Source organism: Vanellus vanellus, assembly GCF_965231255.1.
Source record: "Vanellus vanellus genome assembly, chromosome: 5".
Classification (NCBI taxonomy): Eukaryota; Metazoa; Chordata; class Aves; order Charadriiformes; family Charadriidae; genus Vanellus; species Vanellus vanellus.
Window position 1 is genome coordinate 10,648,122 of NC_138910.1, and position 17,654 is coordinate 10,665,775.

Here is a 17,654-nt window from a genome sequence, read left to right on the forward strand (position 1 = left end):
GCAGCTTCTCATCAGACTTGTCCTCCAGACCCCTCACCAGCTTCGCTGCCCTTCTCTGGACACGCTCCAGAGTGTCAATGTCCTTCTTGCAGTGAGGGGCCCAAAACTGAACGCAGTACTCGAGGTGGGGCCTCACCAGTGCCGAGTATATGCCTTTTCACTTTGGTAACCACCAGTACAGATTAAGCAGCGCGCTGCCGGAGTTCCTGTGAGTTACCCCATCTATTCTGCACGCACGGGGGCTTTTCACCACCACCTCCGAGAGCTGCTTGGCGCCGCGGGGTCTGGAGCAGAGGCTACCGGCGGCCGGGCCGGGCCGGGCCGGGCCGGGCCGGGCCACCTCAGGCGTCGTCGGCCGGTCCCTCACGGCGGGGCAGGCCCCGCTCCTCCGCCGCCGCCGCCACCACCACCGCCCCCGTCAGCTGCTCGGCGGGGCGCTGCGGAGGCTGCGCGGGGCGGGGACTGGCGCGGGGAGGGAGAAGATGGCGGAGGCCGAGTGAGTCCCGGGGCTGCGGCGGCTCCTGCGCGGAGGGGGCGGGTGTCGGGGGGGAGCTGTGCGAAGCGTAGCGGCGGGGGGGGGAAACAAGCCGGGCCGGGCGGGCAGAGGAGCCCGGCGGGCCTCGTCCTCCCCGCGGACGGCCGACCGAGCAGCGCCGCCGCCGGCGTCCTGCCTCGGGGCGGGGGTGGCGGCGGGCCCCGCCGCCGCCGGGCTGCCTGCGCTGGGGACGGGGGGGGACCGCGGTGGCTGGCCGCCCGCCCGCCGTGCCCGGGCGCAGCGGGTGAGCGAGGGAGCCGTTCCCTCACCCCCGGCAGCCGTTAAACCGTCCGCCCGGGGAGGCTCCCCCCGGGCAGGCGGGGCTGGGCCGGCTGCCTGCGGGCTGGGCCCTGCGCGGCCGGGCCTGCGGCCCCTCCGCCGGCCTGGGCCGGAGGGGCGAACGCTGGCCTGAAGCGACCGGCTTCATGCCCGGGACTTCTCAGACCCCGGGGGATCCGCCTCGCTTACCCCCTGGAGAAGGGGGTGATGGTTTTCTTTTGGCGTCGCCTCGCAGAAGACAGATGGTTTCTTGTCGTTTCACCGGTTTTGCCATCTCCTGCGCGGTGTTGCTTAAATAAACCTTCTCGTTCTTGGCCCCCGCTGCACGGCGTTGTTCCTAATGCGTCTGTGTCGTGTCAGAAGCTGTGAGTCGCACACGGCAGAAGGCTCCTCGCGAGCGTGAAGAGCGCCCGGGAGCACTCACAGGACGGCTCTCCTAATTAGAAGACAGTTAAGTGACTAAGTGTTTTGAAAGTGTCTAGGGTGATAATTTAGTTGTTAACTTTTTTTTTTTTTTTTTTTTTGCGCAATGCCAGACATCGTGTGGTTGCCTTGCGAAAAGTATGTAATGCTCTCGCATGGTCTGTGAAAAAGCTTGGATTTTGGAAGCCGTGTGCCACCGCGGAGGGAAAGTGCAGCTGAGACGTGGTGGCAATGCCAAGGCTGTAGCTTTCAGCGTGGCGTTACAGTTTTGAATGTGCGTTCCCAAGAGATGAAGGCTCAGAAGTAGCATTGGTTCAATACGTGAAGTGTTCCCATCTGAGTGCAAACCCTCAGTGAAATACAAGGCTTAAAAGGAGAGACAGTGCCTCATCTGTCTGCACGCCTCCCAGGCCAGAAGAAGGAGGGGATGTCTTCTTTAGAGAGCTTAATTTCCATTTTCATGAAAGGTGGTGACAGTAAATACCTTTGCTGTGCCTGAACATTGTGAAACCAGGCTGTCCGAGGCACTGAAGAATCCTTATGTGAGCGTTGGTCACCTTGCTCCGTTCCCCTATTGCTCTGTTTGTGGCATGCCAGAAGGTCTCTGTGACAATGAGCATAGAAGATTTGGAAACTAGGATAAAACAAATAGGAACAATACGTGTAGGGTGAGAAACCAGGACAGAAACTACTGCATCATGCTAATTTGGGACCTTGCATTGCTTGTTATAAATGTTCACTGACATGCACCCACCCAAGTGCCTTTGCTGTGCTCAGGCTGTTTACCTCATACTAAAAATCTGTTGCTGGTGCCTTGAATGACTTGCAGCTGCAGTAGTTGTATAAAAGCAGTTAGCGATTTCCTTGCATTGCAAATTCCTGTTATGTTTTGATAAGCCTTCACAATTATATATAATATAGTTGACAAATGATGTATTAAATAAATGGAAATTGGGTAAATACAGGTTTTATATTCTGAAACTGGTTTATGCCAGAATAAAATTGGACTTCTGTTTATCATTAGCATTTCTAGGAAAAAAAAAAAAAGTAATGTCTCATTGTTGTTTACGTCATTATTGCCATGTGGGACAGCTGATGAATTAAGTTGGAGATTATTATATTTGAAGAATTACAAGAAGCAGAGTCTTGTTAAAGGGAGATATCAAGAGATGGCATAAAATGGGGAAATAACGGCAGCAGGGAAATTATTAATAGATTTCATCAGACAGGGACTTGGGCTGATGTAGCTCGGTATTTTAGTTGATGACCTTGGTGCACAAAATGGGATGCAGTAATGATGTTTGCTCATGACGCAAAGCTGGGAGCCGTTTACAGGGCCAGAGAGGACTGAGGTATCCTGCAGGACAAATAGAGTGACGTTGAGTGTTAAAGTAACACATATGGGCTGAAGTGCAGCATGCAAGGTTTGGGACTGGTACCAAGGAACAAGGAGTTCAGTAACGGGAGAGAGACTGGAATGTAGTAATGGGTCCCAGGATGTGAGCAACTGCTTTATGACAGTGGAAAAATAAATTGTGATCCTTTGTGTGCAGCAGAAGAGCTCATTTAAAGAGAGATGCAGAAGCGTGAACTTTCTTGTACAAGGCTGTGAGAGCTGAATCTGGGATTGTATACATCAGATCTGGTCATGCATTAAAAAAAGGGAAGTGCAGACTTCAGGAAGTGCCAAGAATTGTTGGGATGGTGAAGTAAGTGGAGAGTCAAGAGTTCAGCTTGTTTTCTTAGGCAAGCTAAAGTTAAGAAGGGACGTAACGGTTTAAAAGCCCCTATTAGGTGCAGTATTCCTGCAGAGTTTGTAATTGGGATCTACAGTCTCCAGTGCCACGTATTGAAAAGACCTCTCTAAATTCTGGGAATTCCTGTGATCACCTGGTGGGCAAAGCCCCCAGGAACAGGGGAGACTCTCAGTGAAATTGTGATGTATTTGTGACTCCATGCTTTCTTTCCTGGAGGCTAAATGTATCATCCAAGCTCCACTGCCATGCCATCCAGATGAGGGGAAAAAAAAAAATCTGGATCCACCTCCTTTTTGCTTGAGGGAAGCGTGCCAGTGCCAGCCTTGCTGCAGTCACCTCTTCAGTGTGAGTCAGCACGCTGGCTCAGAAGCCAGACACCGTGGTTGCCCTCTTTCCCCCCAAGATGTGTTCATGATTACAAATAACGCGGAGAATTGGCTGTGTAGAAGAGTATTCCTTATTCTTAGGAGAACTCTGCTGCCTCCCTGAAATGCCAGCGGGAAGTTAAGTGTGATCAGAACTTTTTTTTTCTTTTGTTTTGCCTCTTGGAACCTTTTTCTGAGTGATGGAGAATGTCACGCTGTGGCATCGCATCTTCTGCAGTTACCTGTAGTATCTTAACTAGCCTAGATGTATTTAACTTCCCTTTCGGCTTTCAGTCAGCAAAAGTGTATGCTGCGTCCTCTGTCCTGTTGCGTCCTCTTCAGAGAGTTTCCTTGGGATCTGCTGAAGCCAGGGAGGAAGGGGGATGCCTGCGCTCTTTTGTCTCCCCTTGTGCCCGCATGGCCATAAGTAAGAGTTAACAAAAGCCGCCACCAGTTGGCAGTTTCAAATTTAAAAACAATGTCAGGGCTTTTTTTCTTAAGTTCCAGGTGGCTAAGCTGTCGATCAAAATCGTTGTTATACATGAATGTGGCACTGAATCCATGTATAACAAGACTCTTGATGGACAGGTTTTTTTTAAAAAGAGTGATTGGGATGGGAACTCTGCCATTCCCGTAGTGCTGGCAGAGTTACTCATGTAGGATGCTACCTAGTGCACAGGCAGGGGGAGCTCCTTTTCCCTTCACTGTCAGGTTCTTTTGTGCCTGATTACAATTATGGTTTGTAATAATGTGTGGCGGTTTTCACCAAAAGTGTGTTACGTCGGTAAACATTTCTCTGTATTGAGATTACTTCTTTGGTTTGCCCAGTTGTTTGCTCTTATCTGGGGTTACAACAATGAATGCACTGCGGGATTGCCGAAATTCGGAATCCATCCTGAAAAATATTTCTGATTTCACTTTCCAGTTGAGAAATGTTTTCTGGCGCATCTTCAGGAAGAGAGATCTGTGAACCTCTGTGGCTGACTGGAAACTAAGGGCTGTGTTTACTTGCTTCGGAGTTACACAATCTCCAGTTGTTGCTTAAAGGAGGGGAGAAAAACAATTTATTGTTACTGCAAAGCACGCCTTTCTTCCATCTGATATCGGTTTCATTTCTTCACCTGTTCTTTGTGGTTTCACATTCTTAGCTGTTCCATCCCACGTTTCCTCCTCCGGTGTCTCCTAGTAGGCAAAGCTGTTTGTAAAACCTGTTTTCTTTGTAAGGCATTTTTGCAGCCGTGGTTGGTTCTGCTCTCAAATGACTTTTGCCTCCTCAGAAAATTCAGAAAAATATAATAGCCACGTTTTTTTAACCCAAACTCAAATATATTTCTCTTAAATAAATTGAATGTTTCTTATGCCTGCATTTTTCACACTTTTTTATTATTTTTCAGGGTTTGGGTATCTCCTAATTGAGGAGAGTCGAAATACTGATTGCAAGTGAATCCTCCTCAGTCAGCCTGTTGGATGTCTCTGAGAACATAAGAAGTCATGGCAGAAAATGATGCAATGCCAACCTTACCAAAAAAATGTGGGCCTTACATTTCATCTGTAACCAGTCGTGGCATGAATTTGGTAATTCGTGGTATAGTGCTGTTTTTTATTGGCGTATTTCTTGCATTAGTATTAAACTTGCTTCAGATCCAGAGAAACGTTACTCTCTTCCCCCCTGATGTGATCACAAGCATCTTCTCCTCAGCTTGGTGGGTACCACCTTGCTGTGGCACGGCATCAGGTAAGTTCCGTTGTGTACGTGTGCCTGGTGTGGAGATGAAAGGGTGGATAGGTAGTTGTATAGTTACAAAAAACTATATGAATAGTGTTGAAGATAAAAATTTCTCTTCCAGCATCACTGCCCTTTCTGAGGTATTACCATCCTTCTGATCTCCCCATGTGTACATAAATACGCATGCATGTGTCCAGAAGCTGCTGTTCTGCTAACTTGTTGTACTGTAATACTGTATGCAGAACATAACCTTTGAAGAGACTTTAGAAGGTGGTGGTAGTTGTAACCCTGAGGCTGGATTACAGGAGTGTGCTCTACAGGCAGCCCTTAAATATACCCTGGAAGTCCCAGACGGTACAGCGCGCAGTACCTTGTTTGGAGTGCAGCAGACCACCCTGAGTAATGCTCCCTTTTGTGGTCCAGCTTTCCATTTGTTCCTCATTCCAGTTCGACGTGTCGCTTTAGCTCCCTAAAGCTGGGAGAGCTGACTGTGTCTCGCAGAGTTGAGGCCAGGCACGCAGTTTGCGGTTGTAGAGGTGCGTTGCAGAACAGAGCACCTCAGTTAGATTCATGTGTCAAATGGGATGACATGAATATGCTCCATTTCTCCCATGGCCATGTAGGGAGTTGAGGCTTTTGCGTGCTTAGCTAGTTTAAGTGAGATGTCTGCTGTACATAGTAAGAAATGTCCCTTTTTCCTCTTCTTTCATCTTCAAGTATCAAGGCATATTCCATGTTAGAAGTCTGATGGAATTTGGCTTTCTGCTTGGCTCTGAAGATCATTGATCACATGGGTCAGTTCTACACTTTCTAAGGGAATTTTCTTAGAAGCCAGTAGGGGAGGATTCTGCTTTAGCGAACCTTTACAGTAAAGGCAGTATCTTCCTAGAGGTCAGTTTTAAGAAGATGGAGAAGCCCACACTTCTGAGTATTAATATGAGTCAATAAACTAGCTTTTGCTTGGCATCACTGTTTTGCTAATATAATATTTAAGTCTATGTTTTTCCTAGTCGTCTAATTGCTTTCTTGTTGAAATACTACACCCCAGATGTCATAGAGGAGCTTGATTTGAAAGGAAACCCTCCAAATATCTCTCTGAATATGTCAGTTTTGTTCTGTGGCAATGTGTTTGGCATGTTATGGTGTCAGTTACGTACATGCTTTATCTGCTAGTTGTCTTAGTCCTCTTTCTATTGTCTTGCTGAAACTATTGGTTAGTTTTTTGGTTTGTATCCTGCATTTGCCGCATTTTTCTTTTATACTTTAAACTGATTGTCTTGACAAACATTTCTGGTAAAGGTTCGATCTTTTATATGTGGAGTAGTGGGGGTTGAAATGACAGAATCCCAACTTGCAGCAGCAGCAGCACGTAAGGTTTGCCACGTTCACTGTAATGTTTGCACTGTCAGCTGTTTGCATCAGGCTGCACCTTATGCTCTCTTGGGTCATCCGAGAACACTGTCTGCAGTTGCGTATGGGGAAGTCATGAAGGCTAGATCTTGCCATCATCTCACAAGAAACTTGTGGGCCTTTTTGGTTCTGATGGGTTGGTGGTTTTGATGGAAAGACTGGATGCGGCTAGTAAAGTGTAGTCTACCACCTGCTAGACATTTCCATTACTTGATTTGAAACCACCTGATTTAAAGATATTACTGCCTTAATTGGCTTTTCCCAGCAGCAGTGACCCCTGTTGAGGTGTTCCCAGTTCTTTCTTTTTTGTTATCAGTCTTTTCTATTTTCTTTCCTTATCTTCTCTGCTAGCATGCATATGGGGAACCTTTATAGTAAATGATGATAATTCACCCATTTTCTTACCATTTGTACTTGCACAGCCTTCCTGGAATTCACACGAACATTTCTCTGCAGTATGGTTTATTATTGTGAACAGAATAAAAGTATTTTGCATATTTCTAATCAGTGGTGATCGAGGCTGCTTTCAGAGAAGTCCTTTCATCCATCACTGTTACTAGTCATCAGTTTGGCCTTTAGCAAGAAAATTGTTCAGGGAGGTGGTTTTTTTTTTTCTCTCTCCAGCTTTGCTGGTGATTTATTTTCTCGAATCCTGGAGATCAGTTTCCTCTCTGGCAGAATAAAGAGCATTTGCCATAACATACCTCCAGCAGCATGCCAGACTGAGGGCACGGGAGTCTGTACCGATGATGACTCAGGCTTTGCCCCCCTCCTGCAGCACCAGTTTAACATTAAGCGCCAGTGTTATTCCTTATCCGTGTTGGTAACAGTCTTTTCAGCTGCTATTGCAGTAGAGAACACATTTATGAAGAAATGTTCAAAGAGCATAGCAGTTCCCTGGGGTTGAAAGTCTTGTTTGCTTTCTGCATTCAACAGCTACTGTAGGCTCTTGGCTTTCCCTCTTCTGTTTGAGCTTTTGTAGTAGCATTGAAGAAGAGAAAAACATTACCCAAACAAACTGCTTGTAACAACAACAAAGGAAGACACAAAATACTGATGTGCTCTTACTGTGGTGTGTTTGTTTTGCAGTTATTTAAACATGTATGTTTGATATGTGGGATTTTCAAAAGTCCAGCCTGCAAGCTATTACTGCTCTGTTTGAACTACAATGTGGGACTGCAGATTTTGGTAGGGTGCAGAGCTCTGTCATCCTCTGCCCCTAGTTCGAATTGTCTCTGGTTCGCTACTTCTGCCACATCACTGCTGCAGTGGTTGAAGATTCTGTTGAAGTCTTACAGGGCTTTTTAAAATAATGAAATTGTTTGAAATTCCTGTTCTTTTACAATGTTTGTTTTGTACTATTTATCCTTAAAAGATCTGGTTTGGTAGTTGCACTAATTGTCAAAGTCTAGGTAGTCATTATTTTAGTTAAATATTGCCAGTGGTTTAACTTTTGGGCATTTTTTCTTTCCTGTCTCCACAGCTGTGATTGGGTTATTGTACCCATGCATGGACAGACATCTGGGAGAGCCACATAAATTTAAGAGAGAATGGTCCAGTGTAATGCGATGTGTAGCAGTCTTTGTGGGAATAAATCATGCCAGCGCTGTATCCTATATTGTAATGTAATTGGCGGTAACAAATGGGTTTCCTCTAAAACAAAGCTCACATAGTCAGGCACGGTGAATTGTTGCTAAAGATATAACATGCAGCATTTCTGCAAGGGAAACGCAGAATATTTTATTTATTTTATTTTATTTGAATAATTAAAGTAAGTGTGGGGAAATATTTCTGTGGTAGGTATTACAGAAAAGTGCTTTAAGACATTCCAAGGGCTGATGTCCTTTTAACACCATAGTGAGAGGCTGAAGCCCAGTACTGAGGTCATCAGTGAAGCACATGCACTTTGCAAAGAACGGGGAAAACTCAGGACCAGGTAATAACCAGGACTACACAAAGCGAGTAGGTGGTGTTACCCCATTCTGCAAATGATGCCTTGATGCTGTACTAGTTACCATTCCTGTGGTCATTCAGTAAGAGCAATTAGAAGTCAGTCAGCATGTTGCAGTGCATTATACTCCTAATTTTGTAGCTATTCAGATACATCCTTGCACAAGTGTGGTCAAAATTGGCGTCCCTTCCCTCTGAAGCAGCTGGGGACATGCTGGGTGACAGGGTGGTTTTCACGTGGACTGACACACCTTACTGGCAGAGCCGTGAGTCTTAGTGGTTTTGTGTAGTCATGCCTAGAGCCTCCTCTGTCAGGTAAAACCAGGTTCTGTCTGTGAAAATTGGGTTCTTGTTAGCTAATTAAAACCAAAGTTGATCATCTCTGGAACTCTCATCCCCTTCAGTGTCATCTCCAATACGGTTTGCAGAAACCATGCTAGGAAGTTCTGATTGCCTGCTACTAAATCTCCTCGTTTCCAGGAAAAGGGGGCAAGTTAAGTGAAAGGTGTGAGAGCTGGCTGAATTCTTACTGAGGTGGCCTGGCCCTGGGATGGGTTTTGTTGTTGTTTGGTTTTGTTCCCACCAGCCATCCTATCCAGTATGGCCGGATGAGCTGGAGCTGCCAAGGCTCAGAGTCATTCCCACTGTCCCTCACAAACCTTGCTCTCCCTGACGAAGATGCGTTAGTCTGGTCCCGTGGTTCTCACGGACCTGCACTGTCCCTGTTGTGTGAGCACACGCAACTTTGCTGCTTTTAAGAAATACGAGAGAATTGGCACCTTCTCTCTGCATGGGTCAGGTTATTTACAGCAAACCTTCCTGCAGTTTTCTAACAGCTGTTACACATATTCAAGGACATCATTAATGTACTGTCTGTATTTCCTCCTGACGACTCTCCAGACTGCTTTCTTTTCAGCTTATTACCAGTTCTACCCATTGCCATGTTTGATGTGATTTTTGGTCTTGTTTGGCATTTTTTCTGATGCTATTGATTTTTATCCTGTAATTATTTATTTCAGTTAGTTGAACTTCTTTCTCATTTCCTTTAGGTCTCTCTCCAAGTCTTTGTGAGAAAACAGGGCAGCATTTTTATGTTGTCATCCCATAAATTTGCTTTCAGGCTTATGAAACTTGACAGCCTCCTTTATAATAATAATCTGTTTTGGGCAGGAGTAGAGAGCATGAGTTAGTATTCCCAAAACATTTTGAAGAATGTGAATCACTACAAAGATACCTGCAGTGACTTCACACTTTTATCACAGGGTTGACAAAACTGATTTTCAAGGTTGATTTATTGGAATACTTTCACAGTAATATTATTTACATTTTGTTTTATAGAAAACAGTAACATTTTTAATGTTAGCTGAACATAAACTAGCATGTAAATTAAACAAAATTGCAATTAAGAGAGACAAACACCTTTTTTCAGTAAATCCTTTAGAGGAGTCTAATGCTGGATTTAAGATTTCCTGCTTAGTGTAATAAAGGACCAGGTAAGGATGAGCTGTGCTTACTCTGAGCAGTAACGTGCATTGTATGTGCATATAAAATACCTGCATTATCTGGTAGGTGTATTGTCTCTTTGCTCTTATACAGTGCTAAGACCCTAAAATGTGAAGAAGTGTCCTAAGTTTTTAGTTTCCTGATGTATTGGCAACGTGAGGCTTATTTCCTTGTACCTGATAGCTGGGTGATAGCCGATACAGTTATGGCCGTATTTTTTAATGGTATTTTTTTCTGTTGTGCCAAAATATGATAAACAGAATGAAGAAAACTGCTTTACACTTGTATATGGTATTTCCGAGCTTATCCTTAACAGTCAACACAGAAAGTGGATTTTGCCAACAATATCCAGTTGTCTCTCACATTAGCAGCCCTGTCAATTGGACTGTGGTGGACGTTTGATAGATCACGAAGTGGCTTTGGTCTTGGAGTGGGAATTGCTTTCCTGGCCACATTGGTGTCACAACTTCTGGTCTACAATGGAGTTTATCAGTAAGTATTTACTCCTTTAAGGTTAAATGATAGTCTCCTGAAGTTATAACATGAAATCAGAATAACTAATTTGTGATTTTCAAAACTGCCAGCACTTAATTTTAAGCGTAACATAAATTGGACTGTTTATGAAAGCTTTTATATGTTTGTAAGTGAGACTTTTATTTAGAAGTTGCTTATTTCAGTAGAATTGCTATGTTACCAACAACGTAATGTGTTTCTTTTAGTTGAACAAATGGGATTATAATCAATAAGAAGCTTTCTTTGTTATTTGCAGCAAGTAATTAAATTTCAATAATACATGTCTTTTTTTGCTTGAAATATCCTAATATTTAAATTCGTGGATTTGTCTCGTGATTGGAGCACTCTATGTATTGCTTAATGTTGAGCTCAAAAAAAGTGTTCTTTTCCAGATACACGTCTCCAGATTTCCTTTATGTTCGTTCCTGGTTACCATGTATATTTTTTGCTGGTGGAATAACTATGGGCAATATCGGCAGGCAGTTGGCCATGGTAAGTTTGGAGGGGGGGGTCAATTGCCTTCTAGTAAAAGTTTTAATCTACATATCATTCCTTCCTTCATACCTACCAGCCAGTTACTTGACTTTTGGACGTGGGATAGGGTAGAAATCAGTAATCATTGGTTTTTTTTATCTAGTTAGTGAGCCATTAGTACCGTTATTCAGAGCACAGCCCGTGACTTTGCTCTTGTCCTGGTCTGGACACTCTCAGTTGCACACTTCTAGTCCTCTCAGGACGAGGAGCTAAATAAGAGCTCCTGTGTTTCGGGAGAAGTCAGGCCATCCCCTAAGTCTGAACTGCTCTTTCTGCTGCTCAAGGAGACAGAAATTGCAGCCAATGGTGTATGCGCAGAACTTGGGGAGACCAAACTTATCTGGTTGATGTGTAAGCTAAGCTATTTTATCACCCATTTTGTAGAAAAATCCCCCTCATAGCAGTCTTTTTCATCAGTTATTTAAATTAATATTATTAATTTTGTCAACTTCTGTTTTTCAGTATGAATGCAAAGTCATTGCAGAGAAGTCTCATGAGGACTGAGGAGAATCAATGTGCACCTTTTAAACAGGAAAATAATCTGACAAATGACTGTTGGAAGAGCATAAGGAACACTTGACTATGAAATTGCCAAAATGCAATTTTTTTTTCCCTTGAGTGGTATACATTACTGCAATCTGTGATTGCTGCTTCTATAGAAACCTTGATGTCTGATTTTGATTACTGTGAAGTTACAATAGTATGCAATACATTTGACAATATTGGTTCAATTATAGGATTCTTTTTTCCAAATCTAAACTGTTTACCATAAATTCTTGTCTGTCCATAATGTTGCAGTGCCAAACTGAACCTTTGCACTACGTTTCTGTAGCTGAAACTTCTGCTTCACTTTATATTGAAAGTTCTGAGGAGTTTGTTCTTAATAGCTTGGTGAAAGACAGGGGATTCAGACTTAGGAATAAAGATCTCTCTTTCCATGATGATTGCCCGTATTTATGAAATTAGTGGATTACAGGTGAGCTTTGATGCAATAAGTAACTGGTTTCTGCCTGTTTCCTCACCTGTGATGTAAGAAGAATGATACAGTGTGGTAACTTAATATGGATTGTGTGGATTATTGCTGTAGCATTTCATTTGGCTGTGGTACATGCCCAGTATAACAGAATATACAAATGGAAACCGAGGCTCGAAATTATTTGCTATTTTTTTGGCTAGTACAACCAGTATACATATTTGTATATGAATTTATGTAGACCATCATCAGATGTGGACAGATTCTGAAACTACTTGTTGTGTTGAGTAAAGGGATACAATTCGGGTCATTCTTGTACAGTCCCTTAAGCTGACTTGTGTTGATCACTTATTTTAAAAAAAAAAAAAAATCTTAGGGAGTTTTTATTGTAAAACTTAATTCTGCTGAACTAAAGCAGCCGCTACCATATAGTGTCATAAAACTCTCCATTACCAATGTTACTCTTGATAGTTCTTGTCTACTACCTGCTCTGGTCACAGGGATCAGCAGAAGGAGACAAGGCTGTATTTTAGGTACTGATGTAGCCGTTATGGCTGTGACTATGGTCCAGGCAACCATAAATGCATTTGTTCTTATAGCAATTTTCTGAGGTAGAGAAATACTGTTAACCCTGTTTTACAGGTGCCTGTACATAAAAATTCTGATAGGGCAGAGAGCTGAAATAGGCTGGGTGCTAATCTGTTCCTTTCTTAACGAGAAGGATTTTTAGTGTGTGACCCATATTTGCGGGCATATGTGGAATTTCCTCTTGGCTTTGCAGCTCTTAAGACCATGCGATGAAAGAACTTGTGCAAGAAGGCAGAAAGCAAACTTCAAGAGGACACTGCTATCCTGTGCCAGCAGTGAATTTGGCATGGGATGTCTCCGCTTTGTTTCCCCCCTTTCTGTGTTGATGATGTTTTAATGTATTTGTTTTCCTTTTTTGTCTTGAAGTACTATTTTTTTTTTTTTAAATCTTCCATGAAAGGTTTGTAAGACATGTTACACCTCCCTTACCTAGGGAGACTGGAGTTGGTCCAAAGAACAAACAGTTGTTTAGACAAGTTTTTACTAATCAACATGTGTATGCGATGTACACAAAGCTTGAAATAGGCAACTCTTTTTCAGTCTTATGTGCTTATCTCTAAGTCTGAAAAGTATGCAAAGGAGTGCTTCCAAAATTGTAATGAAAGAGGTGGTCACAAAAGGAAAATTTCTTGAATGGGGAAGTGTAAAAATAATAAATAAGCAAATGATGTGCTAAGAGCTTGGTTCTGCAGCTGCACAAAGTTTCATCAGCTTAGCGTGGTTCCGTGACAATTCAGCACCTGAAGCACGCTTTCATGGGGTCGTGTTTCAGGAAAGCACATAGAGATGTGCTTTGCTTTAAGCAGAGGTCGAACATACTTAAGTAGATCCCAGACTAGAGATTTTCTTTAAGTCAAGCCATAAGGCAATAAGAAGAATTTCATTGATAAACTCAAGAAACTGTTAGGGTATGAACTAAGGGTGGGGTTCTTTAGGCAGGCTCTGGCGTTTCACTGAAGGAGCTGTTGGGTCCCTTTCCATACAGTATTTGGCCTCGTCCACCTTCTTTACTTAAACACATGGCTTCGGCTTGGTGGGCAGCGTGATGAGTCCCTCTTGAATTATCAGGGCGTGAGTGGCATAAAAATTCACGTTTCTTATCCTAACTGTAGGGCATAACATGGTACCTCAGTAGGCAGTGTGCTGACTTGGTAAACAATGTACTTTCATCATGACCAATAAGTGTATGCAACTGGAGATGAGTAGTTTTTATTATTCACTTGGTGGTAGAACTGCTTTTACCTGCCAGTCTAAATATTTACACAGAAGAAGCCTTGTGTATGTTAAAACGTGCAATATGTGAGAAGTGGTTATTGTGCATCTGTGACACCCACTTTACAGCACTTTGCACTCGGATTCATCTAAACCTGATTAGACTGTGCTGTCCACTAATTAAATTTCATTTTGGAAATTTTGAGCATGTTGTGCAAAGGCAGCAATCATCCAAAATAAATTTGGGTGGAGTCCTTTATTATACGTGTGTTATTATTTTTATTCTTATTTGACTAAAGTCGATACGAGGTTCGCGTCTTGGATGTCATATTTTTGGGGACTGCGTTGTAATTTTATGGCTGGTGTGTTCAAACCCTGAAAAAGGTTCGTGATGAGAATGCTGACATGGCCTTAACTGTAGTGGTGTGAACATGCTGCTACTGTATAGCCTGTAATTATAATATTAGACCGACTTAAAAATGTTGTTCAATAGAGAATGAATAAGGTATATTTTAGATACGACTTTATAAACACTATAACCTCTTCACTAAGTAAGCATTGTAAGGTCTATGCTGTTTAAACTGGCAAATTGCTGTTAAAAGCAAAATGTGCATTAAATACAGTTACAACCTTGTTTATAGGTTTCTTCTTTCTTTAAGAAATGATACGGATTTTTAAAATACACTGAATTGCCTTCTATCAGCAATCTCGTAATAATTTTGACCGTTGAGCTGGCATATTGGTTGCACAAAACACCTGTCTGGAAATACTAAAAAAGAAGCAGGCCAGATCACATCGGCCGCGATTCGATCATAATTAGCATGCTGAGCAGCCTTTGAAAACGTGCCCTTTTGAATCTGCAATGGGAATATTTGAGGTGGGTGCAAATAAGCCAGATATCTTCAGTTGCAATGCAGAAAATAGAGATTTAGATATAAATAGCCCCTATGAATATGAAAAAAGCCCACATGAATGGATGGGAATCCCTTAATATATTTGTATTTATTAATGTTCCGGTCTGGATATGAAGTGAGTGTTATTCTGGTATTCACAGCCTGTCTGTTTGCGGTGCCCATCGCTCTGTCTCAAAAAAGATGTAACAAACAGAGGTTTAGAAACGTGTAATGAAAAAGCTTCCAGGCAGAGGTGAGGAAAGGGTGGGGAGAGAGGTTCGCTGGTATTTGGGATGCTGTGCCCACAGCAGGACAGCCCCACACACGAAAGGTGGAAAGCGCACAGGGGGTGAAGGGAAAAGGCCCATGTTTGTGTGGGATGGGGCAACCTCTGGCCCAAAAATCCTAACTCTGCTGTCAAAATGGGGAGTCCTGGGCATGCCAGCTGTCTGACCAGGCGAATTACAGCCGAGGATAGAAATGATCATCATTTTACCTAGTCATAGCACTAAAATCGGTCAAAAGCACGCCGGCAAAGGTGTTTTGCTGGCGACTTAACCTCTGCCTTTCATCTGTAGCCTCTCCGTGAGGGCATCGCCCCGGGAAATGGCAACTCCAGGTCCTTCCCAATCAGGTTCAGCCCGAGGGTGTCGAATGGAAAGTTGCCTATTTCGGAGAGAACATTCCAACCGCTGGGCTGCCAGGCTCTCGCGAAACGCATCTTGTGCCTCCCTTTATAACGTGGCTGCTGTAAGCAGCGAGAAGGAGAGTAGACAAAGAAACTTTTCCTTGGCAGCTTCTGTACTTCCCTTCTGCCATCTGGCTGGGAGCTGCCGCGGGGACCTGTGGGCATACACCAGCCTTCCCTTTTTATCTCTCCCAGCATGTCAGGAAGGGATGTAATTTTACCAGCTGCATCACCCTGGACGTTTTGCGTATGCTATTCACATTTTGGAGCAGTGTTACCAATAATTCCTAATGGTAACGGATGAATATAACCTGTGGAAGCGATGTTAAATATCAGATACGATGCTTATAAAAGCACATGCACAGCTGGGCAGAGGGGAACGCGTGTCTCGCCGTGGGAATAGCTATCTAATGCTGTTAGTTTTGATGCCAGTACTAAATGCGAAGCATGAGTAATTTTGCAGCTTCATGTTCGGTACTAAACAGTAAATGAAAGGTCAGTCCAACATGTTAACTGTCATGGAATGGTAAACACTCCTTTAATTGCTTCATGCAGCCAGCTTGGATTTTTGGTGCGTCTGTTGTCATGTTTTGAGCAGCGTGGTCCAGAGCCTTGTCCTGATTACCTCCCCCTGCTCAAATGACAAAGCCTCAAATTAAAGGATAAACTTTACGCCTGGGCTTTATGTACTGGGAGTTTGTGCTTTGAATGCTGAAATGCCACTCTGGGGAAGAGGTAGGGGTCGTTTCTCGATCTGATTGGAGCCGAAATTCGGGTTGAAGTGTAGTTTTGCATTTTCTTGAGGTTTTCCTTCCTTGCTCTTCGTTTCTGAAGTGCAGAAGCCCAGCAGTTTCTGTTGCACTTTCTCACTTAGGTTTTTTTTGTTTAGCCTGCCCAGCGCTATAGCAGATGGGAAACAACATACGCAAGTAAGAAAGAAAATAAAGGGAAAGGGCTGCTACCAAGTTTCCCCCAGCCAAGCCGGCTGAGAGCTTCATGATGCCCAACCTGCCACGTCCCCGGAGCGAAGTTCAGAGCATTCGCTTGCTGTACGGGCAGCAGTTCTGCCCTGACTTTTGCACTTAAACCCCTCTCTGCAGGGAGTGACCTGTTGTGCTGTAGTTAAACAGGGCTACGCGTACACATTGCGGAGTCTTCGCAATAGCAAAGTCCACAGGTATAGCCATAAGGTCCGCTTTGGGGGAATTTGTTGGTAGAAATCCTGAAATTGTGCCTTTTAAGCAAATACGGCAGATATTTGTTGAAAGGAAATCCGTGTTTATAATTATGTTGCTGTCTGAATTTACACCTGCTACTTCTGTTCTCTGATTAGTTCAACGTATGCCTTGTGTTACGTGAGATAAACCTACATTTCAGCTATTCAATACTTTTTTTTTGTAATCAAACCTCAAAGCAAGATTTGTTTCATGCAATTATTCAGGGAAAATGTGTGAACTAAAAAGAAAGCTGGAAGGAATCGGGTTGCAACTTAATTTACCAGATAGAAATTATGCAAGGAGAAGCTCCAACAATTTGCATAATGTTGCAAGAAAGAAAATGACAGTAAGTTATCGTTCTGATTTCATCCTGGGTTTCAAAAGAAGAGGGGACGGGGGAGCCTTACAGATGCAGTGCATTTGTATTGACTTGTTCTGACCTTCAGCTCTTCTCCAAAGGCATCACTCTATTGGCCCTGATCACCAGAGCATGTTTTGGCTCGTCTGTTTCCCTCTCACCCAGTTGTGCCAGTTGTTCCCTTGGTGACTGGGGGTGCCTGGGGTGAGCCCAGCCATGCCACCAGAGGATTCGTAGGAAAATGGCTTTAGCAACTTCTAGCTGAGATTGAGACAGTCCTTTTGAACTTTGTGAGAAGCTGGTGATCTGGCCCGGGGAGCTTTGGTTGGTAATGGTGAGGTAACTCATAGAATGGTTTGGGTTGGAAGGGACCTTAAAGATGTTCCAACCCCCTGCCATGGGCAGGGACACCTCCCACCAGCCCAGGTTGCTCCAAACCCCATCCAGCCTGGCCTTCAGCACCTCCAGGGATGGGGCCTTCACAACTTCCCTGGGCAACCTGGCCCAGTGCCTCACTGTAAAGGTGAGGGATGTGATTACACGGTGTCCAGGTGGGGGTGAAAGTCCCTGTAAGGACATTAAGTGCATATGTCAATTGTAGGTTCTAATGAAAAGAAAAGTTGCCGTCCTCTACAGCCCATCATTTCTTGTCTGGAGTGGTGAGACCTGCCGTCCGTGTGCCAGAGAGGGAAGAATACGCTTTTTCCCCCCTTCTTACTCTTCCTTTGCA

The 17,654-nt window shown here is 43.8% G+C and overlaps 1 protein-coding gene across 1 annotated transcript; it reads left to right on the forward strand.

The window, feature by feature from the left end:
* Nucleotides 1-470: 470 nt before the first annotated feature.
* INSIG2 (insulin induced gene 2) lies at nucleotides 471-14,395 on the forward strand. The gene is made up of 6 exons (XM_082483547.1): nucleotides 471-496; nucleotides 4,754-5,094; nucleotides 7,979-8,103; nucleotides 10,274-10,440; nucleotides 10,854-10,953; nucleotides 11,458-14,395. Exons 2-6 carry the CDS (start codon nucleotides 4,851-4,853, stop codon nucleotides 11,497-11,499), a joined length of 678 nt encoding a protein of 225 aa, XP_082339673.1. The 5' UTR covers nucleotides 471-496; nucleotides 4,754-4,850; the 3' UTR covers nucleotides 11,500-14,395.
* The last annotated feature ends 3,259 nt before the right edge of the window (nucleotides 14,396-17,654 follow it).

What these genes read in the sequence shown, in the direction of transcription:
- INSIG2 (XM_082483547.1), top strand. Translation starts at nt 4,851, where the DNA reads ATGGCAGAAAATGATGCAATGCCAACCTTACCAAAAAAATGTGGGCCT. An exon ending in GAATAAATCATGCCAGCGCT is followed by an intron (nt 8,104 to 10,273) that starts GTATCCTATATT and finishes CAGTCAACACAG; the next exon opens with AAAGTGGATTTTGCCAACAA. An exon ending in GTCTACAATGGAGTTTATCA is followed by an intron (nt 10,441 to 10,853) that starts GTAAGTATTTAC and finishes GTTCTTTTCCAG; the next exon opens with ATACACGTCTCCAGATTTCC.